We start from the raw sequence: 16,138 nt of genomic DNA, 5'->3' as shown, positions 1-16,138 counted from the left end.
GATTAAATTTGGCCACTGCTTTTTCTTTAAATCTTTCTTGGCTGCTGTTTATTGCTGCTACCAAAAATGAACAAAAAAACAAGACAAATTCACTTTATAACCCTAAAAGATAGTTGTCCCTGGGCTCTCCAGGGTTGATGACTTAAATTATTATTTATTTCCTTTTCTTTCTGTGCTAGACGTTTGCGCAAAGATGCTAACACGTGAATCCTCTCTGCTTGAATCCACCTGATTCCCTTTTTACTCTGTTAGCATTAAGACATCGAAAATGTGTTTTCCTATGATTGACAAGATTCTAATAAAGCTACAAATTAGTAAAACTCAAAACAAACTTTTTAAGATTCTTCCTCTGGATGTTAGCATAAAAATGCTAGCCTAGCGTAATGAGTCATGTTAGCTACGTCATCACTGCTTTGCTGTTTAGCAGCTGATCCTCTGGTAGACCACGGCTTTCTATCTTTGTCTCTTGATTTTGATTAAATCATGATCCAAGTTTGGTTTTGGAGAAGTTTGAAACATCTATGAACACTACTGGGTTTTTTTTCCTGAGGATTTAGTGTCTGCTAAATGCTTACAGCTCTTCTAACTTTGTTGTTTTTTTCTTCTCTCTAAAAAACACTGATATGATTCAGTACAAAAGTTTTCAAAGGCTACCAGATTCTAGTCCAGTGGTTTCATAATCCCACTTAGAATGTGGAGGAAGTTTTGTTTGCTTCTAAAAATCGCAGAGCTACAGTCTGTCAAAAGTCCTGGTTTTAGTGATCACAGAACTCTGACGTCAATAAAAAAGTAAATAAAAATACCTCCATTTCTTGGAACTGAAAGTTTTTGCCAGTTCATTTCTGCTTTTTTGCCGTTTCAGTTCAGCATGTAAATGAAATCCCATTTTAGACAGTTTCTTTATTTTTAAATTATTCCAATAGAAATAATTGTTTCTTAAAATATAAAGGAAGACGCATATAAATTCTTGATTACATTTAATTAATTTATCATTTATTAGCATAAAAAATGAACTAAAAATGGTACATGATGAGTCTTAAAATATTTTTGTTTAAACTACTTTATCTACATTTATTTTTTAATGTTTTAGGTGATTTTTTTCTCCCAAAAATGTTAAACTCCTGTTTTATTTTCTCTGCTTTTGACCCAACCTCTAGAGAATCATGTGGTGGCTTTAAACTCTCAAGCAGGAAGGCATTTTCTCCCCATTTTTACTCTTGGTAGGATTTGACTATGGATTTGAACCCACAACCTTACAGTCTCAGAGTTGACACGCTACTGCTAGGCCAACGAAGTTTTGCCTGCACTGTTTCTGTCTCTATGAAAATAAACTGCATCCACTGCTAGGTTTAAATGACATTAGAAACCAAGCACGACTGCCCTTATTTTACAAGAGAGGAGCATCTGGATGAATCCATGAACTTGCTGTGTTACTTCTAAGCAGATCAGCAGAAATATGTGTGTTATAAGGGGAGGGGACACCCCTGAGTCCCCCCTGGCCTCAAAAGGTTTATGTTCACCCCTGTTAACTGTCACGTTACCAATGTTTAAAGCATTTTCTTCTTGGCCTTATTTATTTATTTATTGTTTGTAGTGAAAGCCTACACTTAAAAAAAGAACCGATTGGTTGTTATTCTCAAATGTAAAATAGCAGCTGTAAATAAAGTTTTATGTTCATTTTTTACTACTGTTATTGGCTAATTTTTTTCCCCTCGTTTGTTTTGCACCTTGTAGTCAAACATTTATAGTAAAATAAAATAAAAAGGGCCATAAAGTCATAAAAAAAAGATAAACTTTTAAAGTGAAAACTTCTCCTCGGCCAATCAGAGTGCGGCGTCATATTACGCCCCTCCTCCTGATGCTCCCGAACCTCCCGGTCCCGTCGGCCGACCCCAGTGTCTTTGTCCGGCAGGGAGCCATGTAAGTGCCGGACCGCGGGGCTCCCAGAGGCTCCTTGTTGGCGCCGAACCGAGCCGAGCCGTGAAAATACTGCGGCATGGAGCGAAACACGGACACCGCCAGGTGAGCCGACTTTTTTCCCGTGTCTCCCTCCCGGACCGAAACCTCTTAGTTGTTTCTTCATGATCCGTTTCTCAGTTTCTGCTGCGGTTCCAGCAGGAATGATCCGTTTAACCCACTTTACAAACATCTGTTTACCACTTTGTTTACAGGGACTTTCAAAATAAAAGAGGGGGAAAACCCCTGTTATTCGTGGTCTATGTTTATCATATTTCCATGATCCTGTTTTGGTCAAAAATGTGTCAGGAAAACACAAATCAACAGTTTTTTTCCCCCCTAAAAGTTTCTTCACAGCAGCTGGTTTTAGGGGGCGGGGCGTATGCGTGGCTCCACCTCCTTTCATGCTTTGTTTTTGTTGTTCTCCTTGTTCCTTTGGGTTCAGAGAATTTTTTAAGAATTTGTTTACTGATTACAGATTAAATGGAAAAAAAGGTTTGTTCATGTTCGTATTGTAAAGTTGGGGGTATGAAGGGAAACTGAAGCGTCTGAATTGTCATTTCAGCTATTTTATTTTTTTACTGTCTGCTGACAGTTGAAAAAAAACAAAGGTAAAGCTCCAAAACAAAGTGGCTTATCATTTTAAACACCCTTTGTTGTTATTTACAGGCCGAATTTTGTCATTTTTTAAGTTTTGTTATAAACAGCAAATTCTTGATACTGGGTTGTTTTTAAGTCAGTTTCCGGTCGTTGTTTAGGTCTGAATTTCTACCACAAGAAACGTTTGGTAGAAGTTAATGCTGCTGAAAGACTGTCAATCACTAATTAATTGAACTTTTTGTTAAATTTTGTTAAAGTCTTCAGGATATACCTTTATTGTCCAACATGAATAGAATCCTGGGCGGCCTGGATGTCTGAGAACCTTCAGACGTGGCTCCACCTCCATCTGTCTGATGGAATGTGAAGCATTTTTGGAACCGCTCTTTAAGTCTGACCCTTCTCGTGATAAATTCAGAATAATTTATGACAGAGCGAATAGATTGACCTGTTTGTGTAAAAAGGTCTCTAGTGGATAAATGGTGAACTGACCTGGCTCCAATCTTTTAAATTGGCTTCAACCAGGAAGTGAGAAGTTTTGACCCAGAAGAAGCCACTCCCTCTTCTTCGTCCTAAATCAACCTGTCTAGCGTTTCAACGCCACACCCTAGAATAGAGCCAGAACCAGGCTCAAACCCAAAACCTATCACTTTCATTTGTATAAGCCACGCCCCCCTTTTCCGGCCTCCATGACTAAACGCAAATGTTTGTAACTATTAAGGATGTGTGGTTTGAAGTCCATGTTTCTATGGTGTCAGTATTTGGCTGATGTTTGTTAAAACGGATCATGCCTCTCCAGAACCTGTTTAGAAGATTAGCTTTACCAGAACCTTTTGGGTCAGTCCTTGTGAAGTGGGGGGGGGGGGGGGGGGGGAAGCAGGACGGCATTGAAATCAACAGGAAAGTGGTGAAATTCATCAGAACGCGATTGCGGCTTTGATGCTTGTATTGTTCTTCATTGCAGCTGCTAGAAGGAACAGAAATCATTCTGGGGTTTGTGAAAACTGACATCTCTCAGTCCAGTTTCTCCAGACTAAGGCTCGTCCGTTCAGCCCCTTCTGGACTTCAGGCTCTTCTCTCACAGTTTGACAGTTTGAGTGTCGAGTTTCTTTTCACAGAGGACACTCGCTCCTTAGTGCAAAGTCAGCAAAGCCAGCACCAGTTTTCACACTGATGTCTGGAATTTGGTCAAAGTAATCCACAAACCCCCGTTGACCCTCAAACACGCCATGTTTACACGTTCTCCTGTTTCTGAGGCGAAACAGTAAAAGTCCTGAGCTGTTCGCACATGCTCACTGAGTCCTCACGGCCCTAACGTCAACATCATCGCTTTTTTCACTACTCAAAAGTCCTTTAAAGCTTATGGTATACAGGTTTTTAAAGGAATACGGACATATTTAGGTCGTTTTTGTCTCCCATCCCACAGCAGATATTTTCATCGTATCGTCCATCTAAACCTGAATAGACGTCACCTCTCGCTTCCTCAGACCGGTGGGCTGTTTTCTTCCCTCCATTTAAAGGGAACCAGCCAGAAAACCGTCTGGTTATGTTTCTGACCTTCACCGTGGATGTTTATGTCAGGGTGGAGTCTCACACAGTTTCTGTCATTTCGTTTAGTGGCTTTTCTTAAACACAGACTGTGATGTTTATTTGAGAGTTTGCTGTTAAAGTTAAAATTAGAGGTCACCTCACAGAAAAAAGCCAAACAACGCAAACAGACGTAACTCCTAGAATCCTTAAAGTCTTTCCTATTTTACCAAACAGCATTGGTGGATGTGTGCAGCCGAGCTCAACAACCTCTGACCCAAATTCTTCTCTGCAGCCACAAACTTGGCGGCTTCACCTGGATCTGAGGAACTGTAGTTTTCTGGTCTCTTTGTCTGAATCTGGCTGTTTCCTGCGGACGCTCACACTCGCCGCATCATACAGGCAGCCTCGGGGTGAAAACATGACCGCCATGCAGGCGTCCTGTCTGCAAGCAGGGTTGTGCCGCTGCCTGCGGCCCCCTCCCTCGACGGCGCAGAGCCTCTCCAAGAATGCACAAAGCTGCAATTCATGTTGTTTTGACAGTTTAAATAAGCACCAGTCGCATGTTTTCCAAAGACCACACTTGTTACCCCTAAAGCTACACACACAAACACACACAAGCACAAGTGTGTCTACTGAAAGTTTGTGTTTAATAACAGAAGATAACAATAAATATGTCATTAGAACAAACTAGGCTCACTACTTATCGAGGTCATTACAACATAGCTATAATGCTAGCCAATTAGCCTAAACTTATTTTAACTCTCAAACTTTACATGGGATAACCATGTGTGTTAGCCTTCAATGCACACTGACTAATATATATCAACATTAACACTTTTTATTGCCTTGAAATGAAATAAACAGATGTAGATTATTTTGTTTTTCCTCTTCAATATTTTTTTTCTTTCCCTATTTGTCAGGTCTTAATGGAAAGTTTAGCATTTTAACTTTACAGAAGTACCGGCTGATAATTTAGCTTACTGTAGATTTGAGATGTTGACAACGGGTGCTACATTAGCATTAGCATGCTAATTTTCAGCATATGATATTCATTTAAACGGAAATAAACAGATCTAGATTCTTTGTTTTTCTTTTCTTTTTTTTCTTCCGATTTTCTTTACATGTATAAAACAATTCCTAATGCAAAGTTTAGCATTCTAATTTCAATAAATTTGTATTACTAGACTATTAAAAATTAAAGTAAATCTATTTGATGGTAACAAATGCTAAGTAGGCTACATTAGCATTAGCATGCTAATTCTTACTATGCTCAAAACTAGCCTAGATTCCTGTTTATCTTTAGTGTTTTCTTGCACCTTAACATTTAGAGAGGTCTGACTTAGCTATGGCATGCTAACTCTAATACTTATATTAAAAAAAGGAAAAGTAGTGAACACATGTCTGAATGTTAGTCAGATCCAGGACAGTAGATAGCTCTGTACTACACACTGTCATCTTTAGGGAGTACTGACACAGCGAGGGTTACAAGTTCACTGATGTTTACTAGTGATGACTGATATCCACAAAGTCTTTCACAATATGAGACGCACAGGAACACAATTGATGATTTACTGATAATCGGTTTATTATGGGTTCTTGTTAGCTACTCATATGGATGTTAAACTTGGTCCAGAATTTGATTTTCCACATCTTGTATTTGTGTTCCGTTTCTAACTTTAAGCTGATTTCAGCAGGAAGGACTTGGATGGATGGAGGTTGACGGCTGCTTTTGTTGTTTTAGAGACTGTCAATAGAATTGGAAAAAGATTATTGTAATTCTACGGGGAAATAGCAAACGCATAACTTTACTGTTGGTTATCCGCTAACCCTGTTACACACTGGTTTTGTAGACATGCACTCATCACACGTAACAGTTACAGGTCTTGTCTTACTAAGGTGAAAGCAGTTTGAATGGCAGGGTGTCAAAACCCCCTACTATTCTTCATCTGTGAAGAGGACCCACAAAAGTGGGAGGTTCCATTTTTTTCTACAATACCCAGCATGCTCTCTGACTCATCTCAGGCCATAGGATCGCTCATGTGGAAACGTGTTCAGTTTGCCTCATTTTGATGGTTTTTGTTGGCAAACCCAACAGTTTCACATCTTCCAACATGAAAGCAGAACCCCACCCCCCGAGCAGGACAGACCCAGTAGAGTTGATGGTCAAATTCTTCACGGTGTTTTTATTTGTGGAAATGAAACTTTTGAAACTTCTGCTCTTTGAAAATGGTATTCAGTTTTTGCACAGTTCCGGGGAAATATTAGCTCTTAAATAAATGATCACATCATCAGCAAAAAGATTTTACCTGAAAGACAAAATATGCATTTATTTTTTTAAGGTTTTAAATGGTTTGAGTGTTTCTGTTTGGGTAAAACAAAGTAAAAAATATACTGTGAAAAAGTCTGTTTTTTTAACTTTGAGTTTTAGATGTGAAATTTAAACTTTTTCTGGGTTCCTTCTTCTTTTTCTGAATTTAGGTCAAGCACAGTTATTAATAATGTGGGCTACAAGTGAATCGTTTACAGCTAAGAGGACAGGAATCCTCTGTAGAGCCGTTTATCTTGGGCAGATCAGCAGAGATTTTTGCTTGTTGACTGTTCCACAACAGCGCTGAGTTTTTTGGGTGCCGGGTGGGGGTCGACTTCCTGTCCGTGTGAGATAAAAGCTTTATGGTGAACTGAAAGACAAAAGCTTTTTCAGGACTGTGATCGTCTGCCAGGAAGGAGGAGACCGCTCTAATGGTTTCAGCCTGGAGAGGAGGAGCGCAAAGGAGAGACGAGGAGAAACAAACTCCTTGGAGGGGGAACTTGTAAAAAAATAAAAATAAAACATCTGTCTCTTCGAACACAAAGATTTTTGTTTTCTTCTCAAATATCTGAAAATGAATTATGAGTACAGGGAAAGGGATGCACGACAGAAATAACTAAGGCTAACTAAGAGGAGGAAAAATGAAGGTGGAAGTGGTGAGGCAGAATGGAATGAAAGCGTTCCATCGAGCAGCACCTCTAAATCACAGACTGTGGCCGAAGCAGGAATTTCCTCCGCCTGCACCGTAGCTTAAGCCTGTTTTTTGACCCGCAGAGCTCCAACCTCCACAGACGAAGCTCCCAACCTGAGAGCCACCGAGTCCCGAATGCAGGAGGATGACATGACGTCCTGGACGCCACCCAGAAACGCCGCCTGCGGCCTCAGCAACCGCAGCGGCAGCTTCTTCAAGGTGAGGCACGGAGGCGGTGGAGCAGGAGTCACGTTCAGGAACTGGTTTTTAGAGATGCACTTTTTATTTATTTTCTTCAAAAAAAAGAAAGCACCCGCAGCCCTTTCACACATTTTAGGTGTGGTTCAAAAATATGTTGCCATGGCTACGGCGCCAAATAAGTACTTAAAAAGATGTCTATAGTTAATGAAATCGACAAAACTATTACAGCTACACCAATAACTGGTCTTAAATATTCCTTCATTGGTAGGAAACTACAGCAGTAAGAAAATTGAGGTAATTTATCTAGAAAATAACGTTTTACAACGTATTTACTAGTGCTGCCCAATTATTAACCTATTTATCTACAGTTAAGATAAATCACATTTGCTGATTTTTACGTTTATCATTGAAATGAATGTAAAAAAAATAGGAAATATTATTTTGTAGGTACAAAGGGAAACACTAAGACTTAATTTGACAAAAAGTGTTTTTTAATAAACACAGGAACAGTCTGGTCCTGGAAAAAAACGAGCATTTATTTAGTTAAAGAATAAAAACATGAATTGGTGAAGAATCTTCGCATAAATGAATACCAGAAAGTATCAGAACCATAATAAGTTCAATTGATGAACTTAATTGAGGTGCAATAATATATAAAGTTTTCATTCATTCCGAATGGCTGCCTGCAAATGTTTCTTTAGGTTTCTTTGTTAGGAACAGTCACGCTCCGCGGTTTGCAGTCTCATCGTGCAAAACTCTTTTTGATCAACAGTTACTCTGATTGGTTGCCATCACCACGGCGTATTTTCATCTCATTTTAATGTGTTAATAAAAGAATCGTCGAGTGGGATTTCTTAATCATCTATTATTTCTTTTTCATCTAGAAAAAACATCTAATTTAAACCAAAACAGATTCAGTCAGTGAGGGACGGACTATTACACTCCATTTAAAGCTTGGTTTTATGCTCCTAAAGAATTTTCAGTCATCAAGAGATATTTTTTTCTCTTTAGATAAAATAGTGCTAGGTCTCTTTTTTTCATGTGTACTATAGTCATTTTATGTTGTTGTGGAACCAGTGTGAGAGCTGACAGCATATTCATTGGTTGCTAGGAAAAAGTTGAACATTTACTTTGGAGTTCAGATGTGAAAACTGTGATAAATCTATCAGATTGAGACGTGAAAAAAATTGAATAGTTGCTATGGACCATCGTCATTTTTTTTTAAATTTCCAAATGCAGCTAGAACAATTGAGCATTGTAAAAATATATTCTGCAAAAATATACAATTAAAAAAAACGCATCAATTTTTTATTTCTTTAGTTTTGTCAAACTAATGCAGCTTTAGTTTGAAATGCTAAACTTTCCTGCAGAGGTTTCCACAAAGCCCTGTTGGGATTAATAAACTGTTGTAGAACACAGATATTGAAGCAGTGATGTCACTAAAGGTGGCAGCTGCTCAAACCCTCACAGCTTGAGTCAGAAAACTTTCTCTCCATCTGTCGAAATTTGTCTCCGTTTCATTTTGCATCTTTTCTCTGTTTCTTCTCTCCTTAAAGTCGCTTTCACTTCACTTTTGTCGCCGCCGTTCATCCCTTTCTTTCAACAGCAACACTTGTCTGTTTGTTTTTTCCAGATTCTATTTGATCTATTCCTGGAGAATTGGCAAACTGTGGTGTGTGCTTTCCTCTCAGCCTTTCATCTTTGCTCGTGCCTCGCCACTTCCCTGCTTTGAGCTGTCCGTTTCCTTGTGTGGGACGGAAAGACCCAACCCTTTTTGGAGGAGAAACTCCAGGATTCATTTAAACTTTGTTTACTTTGTGTTCAAGTTTTTCTTTTTTTAACGAGTAGAGCAGATTATCAGAAAGCGTGTGGCTGGAGTAGAGTCTCTTAGGCTCAGAATAATCCACAAACATCATGATTTGCTGTAAATCCCCTTGAAGGTCCTCCATCCACTCATGCTGACCTGCCTCACATGGATTACATATGGTCTGTAAAAGAGTGAGTCGCATTTCACCGCATGGGACCGCCTGCTTTTATAAGATGTTTGTGTGGTTAAATGAGACTCAGACCTGAAAGTAGCTGAGAAACAAATCAAACTTTCTTTAGTTTCTGCTTTGAGCTTTTAAACAAAGAACTTAAGTAAAAGTTAAAGTTCAAGTTTGCAAGAGGTGGTTGCAGAACGTGAAGTTTGGCCAGGCAACCATCTGCAAATGTCTTATCTGTGATGCATCTGTGAAATGGGATTACAAAGAATTACAAACACTACTAAAGTTCACAAAATCCTCTTTTGGATGATTGTGTTAATGGAGCTTTATTCCTGAACCTGAATAACAAGACAGATTTTTAAGGAAAACCTCAATATTTCTGACCTTTTTAGTTTAGTTGTAGCTGTTTGTCTGCAGGGTCTGGAGGCTCGGCTGCTCTTAAACCCGAACGGATTCGTGTTCGACTCTAAAGCAAACGACGAGGCATTTTTGAACCAGAGACAGAGACGTGCACTTTTTATTTCCTTCGCTGCTTTTTCCATCCTCACCACCTCTGTGAAAACCGTCAAAACCAAACATAGTTTCCCCCTGACTGCATGCATGACTTTAACAGCAGCTTCCTGCAGAGAGTGGCTCTCTGCTGCACACGCTCAGAACCTGCGCTGCGGCTGTTTCTAATGATGATGAAGGCTGATTCAGAATGAGTGGTAACAAAGCTGGACGTTGGTCCACGAGGCAGAGCAGAAAAGCTCTCGGTGTGTCTGGACATGAGCGTTTCCCGTGGAAGTCTTCTGGCTCTGATCCAGTCATTTCACAACTCCCCAGCTCGCTGACCTTCAGTTTACAGCTCAGGAATGCTTTTTCCACACTATGTTTATACTTTTTTATCCATAAAGTTACAAGTTAGTTTCAAAAAAAGGCCTGGATTTTGAGACACCTGAAATTAAGATGTGATTTTTGTTTGAAAGGGAATTTTGGGAAATAATTTTTACAACTTTGGTTCATGAAGGGTTTCCAGCTGGGTCCAGGTCTGGATGTGGACCAGAGCTTTTCCGTGCTCAGATGTGGTCATTTTCTGGTTAATGTGTAAAGGTTTAGCTGATGATGATGCACAAAAACAGCAGCTGACAGTTTTTTTTCTCGTGGTCTTGGTTATTATAACCGTTGCTAAATGCACCCGGTGGAGTCTGAGATGCAGAGGAGCGAAGACAGGTTTCTCATGTTGTCATGTGAACTGCTGGTTCTTATTAAGCCCCGCCCATTTCCCCTAGTTTGTCTCTTCTGGTTTCATTGCCACTCAGCAAATAAAAAACCTTAAAGTTTTTTAAGTCAAGTTTATTGATCCTAAAAGTGTTTTATTGTAAACAAATGTACAATTTGATTCATTTCACAGCTGTTTCATCATTTTCAGTAATCACAATAATCCTAGAAAAAACATTTTTAATCTTACTTAACTCACAACTCGCTCTATGAGACATTTCAGTCTAGTTTCCTTCCCCGACACACTACTGAAACCACACTCATCAAAACCACCAACGACCTTCTCCTCGCGGCGTTCTGTCATCTCCCTTGTCTTCAGTACTCTTCCTTGTCACTTCTGGTGTGCCCCAAGGCGCCATCCTTGGCCCCCTCTTTTTTAAATCACCTACCCCCTTCCTTTTGGAGACTTCCTCTTTGAATTCAATTTTCAGCTACACTCTAACGCTGATGGCACCCAACTCTACCTATCAACCAAACCCAACTCCACACTTCCCCGCACTTCCATCACAAACGGCGGCCTGTCTGAACTGAAATCCGGGTTCTCCTCCAATTCCCTCATGGCAAGAAGACAGCGGTTCTCCTCATCTGCACAGCTCCCTCTCTATCCACGTCCATGTTAATAACATGACCCAGACTCAGACGTTGCTGCTGGTGATGATGTTCTGGCTGTTTCTGTCAGTAATCGCTGTATCGTCAACTAGTCAACCAGTCTTTGTCCGTGGCTTTAAATGGTAGAAGTAGCAGCAGTTTTTTTTTTGCTAAACTGTAAATATATTTGCCTTTGTTGTAAAGTTGACTTCATTTTCTTCTCAGCATGACCTATAGATTGTTTTCTTTACCAAAGGTTTTCCTCTCCGGGTGACTTACAGCCTGTTAGAGCGACGTCACCCCCGACAGTTCAGCCGTGTGGTTCTCTCAGGGTGGGCTCGACGCTCTGCGCTCCCTGAACTTCTCAGAGCTTTAGCCTCTCTGCAGTAACGGCAGTGTAACTGTTCTTCTTACCTGTTGTGAGGGGAAATCTCAAACCGCAGCCCAAATTTCAAAGTAAAACTGTGGAAATGATGCCTCCTAGTGGCTGAAAGCCGTACGACAGCATTGGTTTGTTAACATTGGTTTGTGTTCATGTTCAAATCTAGACTTAAAACATTTCTGTTTAGCCGTGTATATGACTGAAAGGTCCTATCTGCACCTTTCTTTCCTTCCTTTCTTTTTAAATTTTTTTTTTCTTTTTTTTTCTTCCTTTTCTTTTAAAGTAAATTTTATGTTGATTATTCTATGATGTATTGTGATTTTAATGCATTTTTCTGTTTTGTGAAGCACCTTGAATTACTTTGTGTACGAATTGTGCTATACAAATAAACTTGCCTTGCCTTGCCAAGAATCCAAAAGAAAAGACTTTGTGTGAAATGAGTGAAATATCCGTTCACAGAAAAACAAAGTCATTCATGGATCCGGACGGATGATAAAAACTCTGTTGTTCATCTGTTTGGTGCTTCTGCAAAAAGGAAACAAATCAGTAAATGAAACATAAGAGATGATCTTTTTTTGTTTAAAAACCAAAGTTTTATTCTTAAAAAGTACAAAAAACTCTTATATTTCTATTTCTTAGTTTCTTTTTTCATTTGTACCAGAAATAAAAATATCGTTTCATGTGAAAATAAAAAGCATATTTGACATTTAAAAAAGGTCAATGTAATCTTTGGAAACACAACAGATATAAAAACATTTATGCTCTTAAACAGAAATGTGCTGAAAATATCTCACCTCCTAAATATATAAAGAAACTAATTAAAAAGAAAAATGCCCTTTAACAGCTTCAGTGTATGAAACTCGTTCAGACTCGTCCTTGTCTAAATGACAGCTTAATAGTTTTGTAAAAAAAAAAAAAAAAGGTTTGTTCTGAAGGAAACAAAGCAGCTCAGACTTGAGTGGTTTATTGTGAAAAGTAATTGAAACCAAATTCTGGATAAGGAAGGACGGTGTTTGTGATAAACGCTGGTTTTCTTCCGTGTTGATGAACTCAGTTCCACTTTAATTGTTAAAGGTTTTCCTGTAGATCAAAGCAGAATCTCATCTAGAATGAAGTCCAGCAGAACCTTGATTCTGACCCGGTCAGAGGTGGATCTGCTGCTGTTTGGCTCCAAATTTAGATGAAATGATCTTAAATTGAAGGCAAAAATTCATCAAGCTTCAACCACCATGTCTTAATTAATAGGAGACACGCCTTCCAGAAGGTTCCTCTCTTGTCTCAACAGTCCAGAGAAGATCTGTCCAACATTTTAGAGATGGTCTAGATCTTTCTGTCAAATATAAGATGATTATTTTTGCTCAGCTGTGTCTTTCTCCTTAAACCACGGAGCAATTTGAATCCAAAAGTTTCTGTGTTTTTCTGCTCCGACTTCTTTGATGAGTCGTGCTCTCAGTCATTTTGGTTGGTTGATCCTGGAAGGGATCTCGGTTTCTGTTCCTCCATGTAAGAAACATTTGTTGTTGTCCTCCCTGTAAAATTTCAGAATAAAACATGTCTGTGACTTGTCATTTTTTTAAGGACAAGTACATAAACCACAGAGATAAAAAGAGGAAACCCAGACTGAAATGACAGAGCAGATAAATCTTATCTGTGTTGGCCTGAAAATAGTGTAACGTGACGGGAGACAAATCGTCTGAACTTCCTGTCCACATTTGCCCTCCGTGTTTACGCTGCCGTCTGAATCTGGCCACGGGTCATTTCATCAACGGAGCTCGGTCTCCATGTTTCCTGTCTGAAGGAAATGAGCTCCAAACAGGAAAAAATGACTAACTGCTTCCTCAACTTTTGTTCAGGATTAGTCTGTTGGAGCGCCGACCTCCGAGCCTGGCTTCTTGTTCTGCCGTTTTTGCTGAAGCAGAGCTCATGGCTTTGTTTTTTGCTGTTTCTGCTCCTTTTCGGGACGTTTAAAGCTTCTCTTTTCCTATTTAAGCTCATCGACTCGTTTGCGTCAGAGATCGGGGAGCTGAAGAAGGAGATGGTTCAAACCTCTGTGGAAAAGGAACCCATGAAGTTACCGGGGTAAGACACAGCCCTGACTGCTGGAAGTATTCTTTTTTATTACTCTAATAATATTATATCAAGCTAAACTGTAAAAATCACCCACAAAAAGAAGATCTGCTTCACATCAAATTCAAATATTGACGATTTCCAAAACACATAGTTATCATCTATGTTTTTACTTGTTCTGTACTGTGAAAAAACGCATTTTTATGTCATTAACAAACACCTTTTAGACCAGATACTATGATAAAGATGACTTAAGGCTTGTTTGGAACATCAGTTTCATTTCATATACTGCTTGATATTTTAAGTTTGACCAGCAGAGGGCGTGTGATTCCATCCTTTCAGGCTGGATAGAGACGTTTACCTGCAGGTCACACACTGTGGAGAGCTGGTGGGTGAAAGGGATTCTGGGTATGACTCCCTGCGGCGTAGGATGAGCGTGCTGGACAGGTTGACCCAGACTCACCCGGTGTGGCTGCTGCTGTCAGTCAGTGAAGAGGAGGCTGACCGCATTCTGCTCAAACAGCCTCCAGGGGTAACGCCGCCTGGACCCAAACGTACCCGACTGTCACCAGAGGATGGTTGGTTTCATGGCTTTTTATTTTTTTTTTGTCTTGGAGCAGGTGTTCCTTGTCAGGAAGTCAGCCGCTCTGCAAAGGAAGGTGCTCTCTGTTCACCTGGACGAAGATCAAGCGGAGACGCCCATCAACCACATCCCCATCAGAGAGAGTCAGTACAGTAAGTACCGTGTCTGTTTTCAACTTTATATCGCGGAAAAGCAATATTGACAAAGCGATACAATAAATCCATCTCATCTTCTCATGTTGCAGAAGATAGTCTGTGTCAGAATCCAACAACAACCCTAATCTCTGAGAGATTATATAGTCCGGGACTATCCAGTGCCCTGGATTATAATGAATTTTTACAAATTCACAATACTTTTTACTTTAAAAAAGCAAAAAGGATGTCACTCATTTGTCGAAGTAAAGACCTAATACAGTAAATATGAACATTTTACAAAGACTACTGTTAATCCACTGTGTTCTGTTGATGAAAACTTTCTACATTTCCAAAAAAATCAATTTACATAGATTATTTTTACTTGAAAAATTGTTCAAACGCAATGCATTGTGGTCTATATTTGCCAAGCTAGTGACCATTGATGCTTACTAGTTTTTTATTTATTCTTTTGCTTCTGCTTTACTTCTGATAAATTTCTAGACACTGGATTTTGGAATTATAGATTCAGACAGTACATCAAAATGGTAAATGCAGCATTTAATGCACTACGTAGTGAATAATGTAACTAATGATTATCTATCTACCCGGAATCATTTCCAGCAGTCTATTTATTCACCAAAATACCCCAAATTTAAAAACCCCAAATCGTTTTTAAGACATATTTTCTGCTGCGTGGCAGGAGTTTGTTTCAAAGTGACCCTCCGCTGATATCCCATGATCCCTTTGTTTACATTCTCTCCTGCTAGCTTACAACCCCAAGCTAACATTAACTGTGCTGAAAATATGGCGAGCAATATTGGAGCTGTCCAGTCGTGCAGTTCTGATCCAGATTCCAGCTCAGACGAGGAAAACAGACGTACCTGGATCTGTTTTTCTACATCAGAATGATGCAGAGCGGGGAGTTTGCCCCGCCCATTTCAGCTGCTGTGCCACAAATATTAGCTTTTTCAAATGTCAGGTTATATCTGCTCCTGATCTATCACGATTTGAATTAGGAAATACTCAAAAACGCAGTTTTAATCTTCAATTCTTTTATATATGTCCTCCATAATGAAAACATGTTAAAAAAAACATTTTCCTTGGAGTCTTCAAGCATTAGCATGCTAACTTGTAGACATTGTTACTTTAGCATTAGCACATTGATCTCCTGCCTAAATCCGTTTTTTATTTTATTTTATTTGGTTTTATTTTTTAAGAATGTTGGAGTTCAATGACATGGATACTGTAGTGCAGGGGTGTCAAACTCATTTTCACAGAGGGCCACATCAGCATAGTGGCTGTCCTCAAACGGCCAGATATAACTTATACATGTAACTAAATGTAATGAAAAATAAATGTAACTACTCCTTCATGTTAAACAACTCATTATTTATTTATAATAACTTTTTAAAGTGACAATTACAGTTGCATAGAAAACACATGTTTGCTTTTTACTCTAGCATCAATCCTTTTAAATTTTGTCCGTTTATTAGAACCCACCATCAAACTGTCCAAGTGAATATAGAAAAATAACATAAAACTGAGCTAGAAAGAACAGGTATTAAAGTGTAACATTTTACAAAAAAAGGCTGCACACAGTCTTGCATCCAACAGATGGTTGGATGACAACAATTTGTCTGCATACACACATAAGACCTGCAAACACTGAATAATTACAACAGCAGCTAAATACCGTAATATGTAATCAACTAAAAGAGAAATTAAAAACAGTTGCGGGCCACATAAAATGACATAGCGGGCCACATTTGGCCCCCCGGCCTTGAGTTTGACACATGCTGTAGTGGTTCAGCTCTATTGCTTGCTAATGATCAGTTTATCTTGTCCACATCATCATT

General features: G+C 39.2%; 1 protein-coding gene across 2 annotated transcripts in view; it reads left to right on the top strand.

The window, feature by feature from the left end:
• The first annotated feature begins 1,862 nt into the window (after nt 1-1,862).
• The window catches only part of LOC101171225 (ras and Rab interactor 2), a 28,740-nt gene continuing 14,464 nt past the window's right edge, over nt 1,863-16,138 (top strand). For both annotated transcript variants that reach the window (XM_004065762.5, XM_020712616.3), the window contains exons 1-5: nt 1,863-2,022; nt 7,166-7,301; nt 13,489-13,577; nt 13,908-14,097; nt 14,186-14,300. In XM_004065762.5, coding sequence (XP_004065810.2) covers nt 1,997-2,022; nt 7,166-7,301; nt 13,489-13,577; nt 13,908-14,097; nt 14,186-14,300 — 556 coding nt within the window. In that variant the 5' untranslated portion in view covers nt 1,863-1,996. The remainder of the gene's footprint in view (nt 2,023-7,165; nt 7,302-13,488; nt 13,578-13,907; nt 14,098-14,185; nt 14,301-16,138) is intronic.

This window comes from Oryzias latipes, chromosome 1 (assembly GCF_053564925.1).
Source record: "Oryzias latipes strain Hd-rR chromosome 1, Olatipes_Hd-rR_3.1".
NCBI lineage: Eukaryota > Metazoa > Chordata > Actinopteri > Beloniformes > Adrianichthyidae > Oryzias > Oryzias latipes.
This window is presented reverse-complemented; position numbering and strand designations above follow the sequence as displayed.